Genomic DNA, 4,156 nt, shown 5'->3' with positions numbered 1-4,156 from the left:
TTGGTGACCTTTAAGCGGCAATTGGATAGGTACATGGATAGGTGCTTAAGCTAGGACAAATGTTCGGCACAACATCGTGGGCCGAAGGGCCTGTTCTGTGCTGTATTGTTCTATGTTCTATGTTCTATGACAAACAAACAATCGTTAATGCTATTGAAGTAGTCTGTCAAAATGAGAATATGATCCATAGCTTTAGATCTTTGGCAAAGAAGGGTGTAGGCATTTTATTAAAATAAAAGCAAGTTCATTTAATGGGTGGAGTAATGAACAGAAGGAACAAGCAACAATATAACTTGACATATACATGGATGCTAACAATTTAGAATAGCCAAGTGTGTTTTTTTACTATTAGTCTTAAATGCAAAATAAGAACATAAAGAATTCTCCATAAACTTATAGCTTTGTGATGTAAGGTTGCCATTTTTCAAAAACTTTGCCATGAAAGGTATCTTCACTGCTTAAACTTTGTTAAATAATTTAAAGCTACCAAATCTGCTTTAATTAAAAAGTATAACTACAATCTTTGCTGTAGGTCCAGATTAACAGTGAGAGAGTGAATGGCCTATGTGTCTATTGCATTGAAATGAAGTGTAGACACGTGTGGTTAAAAGTATTGTTAAATAACATTATCTAATCATCCTAATACAATGTAAACAATTATAAACTGTAAATTATAAACTGCAAAACTCCCTCAAGTGTTGAGCATTTCTTTCATTCATTCTTCATTTAAACAATTTCAATCTTTTGCAGATAGTGCATTGAGATCCAGGTGTGAGGACTCTTGATGTAACAAATATCCCACCCAATGGCTGAATTTGGTATATACAAGTTCTTATTTACAAACGTAGAACTCCCCTCCATCATCAGTTGCATTAAGCAACTGGTCATTAAAGTTATTAAGTCTCATTATAACTTAAGGAACAGCTACTTTTTAATAAATGATCCCATTGTTCAAAACTAGGATAGCCTTTTTTTTGTGTATTTTGTAATGAGTTTTTAAAATTTGGTTTATTCTTTCAAATGTGTTTTTTGAATACTCAATGCTTACAGTCTTTCAAAATAAAACTCTGCTTCCCCTTTTAAATTTTCAGGAATTTCAAATTATTTGTAATGTCACCAAGGTCCTGTTGTAGATCATCTTCCACAGCTCTTTATGAATGTAAGATTATTAAATCTTAAAATAAGGACCTTTGCACAAATCCAGTTAGGTTGCAGTTTAAATGGTAGTGACATGCCTGTTTTCATTCTGGCACAGATTCTAAGTACAAGCATATATACACATTTGTGCAGAATGTAAGTTTAAAGTATACAAAGTACTTTGCAAAAATAGGTATTGAATTTTGCAAAAACAGTGCAGGCTATTAGATCACAAAATACATGATACATTTCTAGCTATTTGAGAGAGAGATATTGATTACGTTACATAAAATGAATTAATGTCATTTGACATCAACATCTCATAGGGATATCTTTCTTTCCCTTCTTTTAATTCACAAGCAAATTATTTCATTGTTTCCGGCCTGTTCCAGTTATTGTGTAAAGCTGGTTTCCTATTTATAAAGTATGTTACTTTGCTGAAATAGGATGAGAAAATGCTGATGGGAGGAGAAGGTAGAAGGTGGCTTTCAAACCCGAATTAAATTAGGTCAGAATGCTAAATATTTGTGACCTCATCTTTAATAAATAGTCAGCAGGCAAGACTCGGTCATTACTGCTACACTTGTCACTCATCCACTATACATTGTACAAGGAGAGCCAGAGGCTAGAGGCAGAGTGCAGTACTAGGTCCAGTTAATTATATATATTTTAAAAAATGATTATAAAGCAGTTCATTTTATCTGGTAAGTGAAGTACCGATTCTGTTTTTCTTTTGCTGAAGTCTGAGCACGTGCATTATACATTCACCATTTTAGCAGTTTGTTTTTGGAAAAGTGGGAACTCTCCAGGCACCCTTTACATAAGGAAGTTTTAAAAAATTTATTTGCAAACAAACTGATCAACTATTTGCGTGCATTTTTTGCATTTGACGTAACAGCACCAGTGGAATTTACAATGGCACCTTTCAACTCGCACGGTCTTGAACTGATCATAACCCCGTCCGCAGCACATTAGCTCACAGCCATCCATTCCTTCGGAGGTCTTGTTACAGAGGCGGCCTGTTGTGCCCAGGGAGCCTGTGGTCTTATTCTTAACACAATAATCAGGGCTCTGGTCGAGATACACTAGATCATCTGCAGTGGGAGGGTTGAAGCGGCTGTTTACTAGTTCCAGCCTTCCTTTCCGGTTAATTTTCATGGCAGCAGCGCTGTCATACTTTTCTTTCAGCAGATCACCGACTTTCCGGAAATCAGCCAGTTGAAGCCAGCATGTCTTCAAGCTGCACGAGCCTGAAACACCATGACACTTGCATGCCACATCCGCAAGATTGTACACTGCCTGGGGGAAAAAAAATGAAGGACAGAAGATTTACATCTCTGGAAATTAGATTTCATATGCTACAATTTGCAATTAATGTTTAACAGCTCTGCTAATTCCAGGCAAACAAATTGTGATCCACAATTTATCTGAATGTCCCTGGAGTGTGGAAGACAAGAGAGTCAGTTTAAAACTTCCTGATTGATTACTAACAAGTGAACTTTACTAGGAAGTTCATAAGTGTATAATTACTGAAAATATCAGAATAAGGAATACGAAGAAACTATCAGAATCAGGAATTCTAAATGACATTGCAGCAAAAGTAAATTCACAACATCAGGAGAAAATTACACAGAGATAATAAAAACTGTAATTTCCAACTGGGGATTACAAAATGAAATAACCATGATATAACACAATATGGGCTCCAATAAGAGAAGCACATTTCACTTGCAGTCTTACAGCAAAAACAGGTGTTGGTGGAATTCCCAAGACTTTGGACTAATTTCATCACTGATAAATAGAAGTTTATAAAATCATGAGGAACATAGATAGGGTAAATAGGCAAAGTATTTTCCCTGGGGTGGGGGAGTCCAGAGCTGGAGGGCATAGGTTTAGGGTGAGAGGGGAAAGATATAAAACAGACCTAAGGGTCAACTTTTTCACGCAGAGTGTGGTGTATGTATGGAGTGAGCTGCCAGAGGAAGTGGTGGAGGCTGGTACAATTACAACATTTTAAAGGCATTTGGATAGGTATGTAAATAGAAGGGGTTTAGAGGGATATAGGCCAAATGCTGACAAATGGGACTAGACTCATATAGGAAGTCTGGGTCCGCATCGATGAGTTGGACCAAAGGACTGTTTTCTTGCTGTACATCTCTATGACTCTGCTTGTGGTGACAATATAAGGTTCTGAATTTTATGTTGGCAACAATTTGTACCATAGGCCCTAAAAGAGACTCATGATGCTGGCTTCTGGCTCTCAGTAATGAACAAAAATAACAATTTGTACTCATAGCCAATTTTACAAAAGTAAATTTAGAAAAAATGCATCTTCAAAGATGGTAAGAGAGAAGAATGACAGGGAGATGTGATGACTGACCACTTCCACATCTCCAACTTCAGAAACTGTTGTGGAATGGACCCCAGTCTATCAGTAATTCAAATGGCAGAGTACCAATTGTTACCTATTGTCAGTGGAAACTGAGAGATAAGGAGGGGTAAAACCAGCCATGAGTGAGAAGGTGATACTCAGTCTTCCAGTGTGTAGTGTTTTCAGATTGTGCACCAACAGACCTGGATCACCAGCAGAGGGCCAAGGAGCAGTAGAAATGAGACTGCAAGGAAAGTGAAGTCCAGCAAGCCAGCCAAAAGTGAAAGGTAAATCTATGCAGATCAATGCAGATGAGGAAGCTGGAGTCAGGGGAAAAGCATACAAGACTAGACCAGAAGTAGGCATTTCAAAAGCCAATTCAAGCTAGTCCATTGAAAAATTGTGGAAGTGTCATGGAGGAGAAATGGAGCAAACAAATAACAGGGAAATCATATAGAAATATGAGAACAGACAAGATCTTAGCTCTGACTCAGAGGAATAGAAAATGTGTCTCCAAAAGCAGGCCACATACTGGTATTGGGGCAGTTAAAAAGAGAATGGATTCTTGGTTAAAAAGATAGGTGGAAAAGTGAGGACTGCAGATGCTGGAGATCAGAGCTGAAAATGTGTTGCTGGAAAAGCGCAGCA

General features: G+C 37.5%; 1 protein-coding gene across 5 annotated transcripts in view; it reads right to left on the bottom strand.

Moving 5' to 3' along the window:
- Window positions 1-222: 222 nt before the first annotated feature.
- Window positions 223-4,156, bottom strand: part of wnt5b (wingless-type MMTV integration site family, member 5b) — a 136,422-nt gene continuing 132,488 nt past the window's right edge. For all 5 annotated transcript variants that reach the window (XM_043709313.1, XM_043709316.1, XM_043709317.1 and 2 more), the window contains exon 5: window positions 223-2,436. In XM_043709313.1, the coding sequence (XP_043565248.1) occupies window positions 1,978-2,436 (459 nt within the window). In that variant the 3' untranslated portion in view covers window positions 223-1,977. The remainder of the gene's footprint in view (window positions 2,437-4,156) is intronic.

This window comes from Chiloscyllium plagiosum, chromosome 19 (genome assembly GCF_004010195.1).
Source record: "Chiloscyllium plagiosum isolate BGI_BamShark_2017 chromosome 19, ASM401019v2, whole genome shotgun sequence".
NCBI lineage: Eukaryota > Metazoa > Chordata > Chondrichthyes > Orectolobiformes > Hemiscylliidae > Chiloscyllium > Chiloscyllium plagiosum.
The sequence above is the reverse complement of the archived record's forward strand: the minus strand, read 5'-3'. Positions and strand labels throughout refer to the sequence as shown.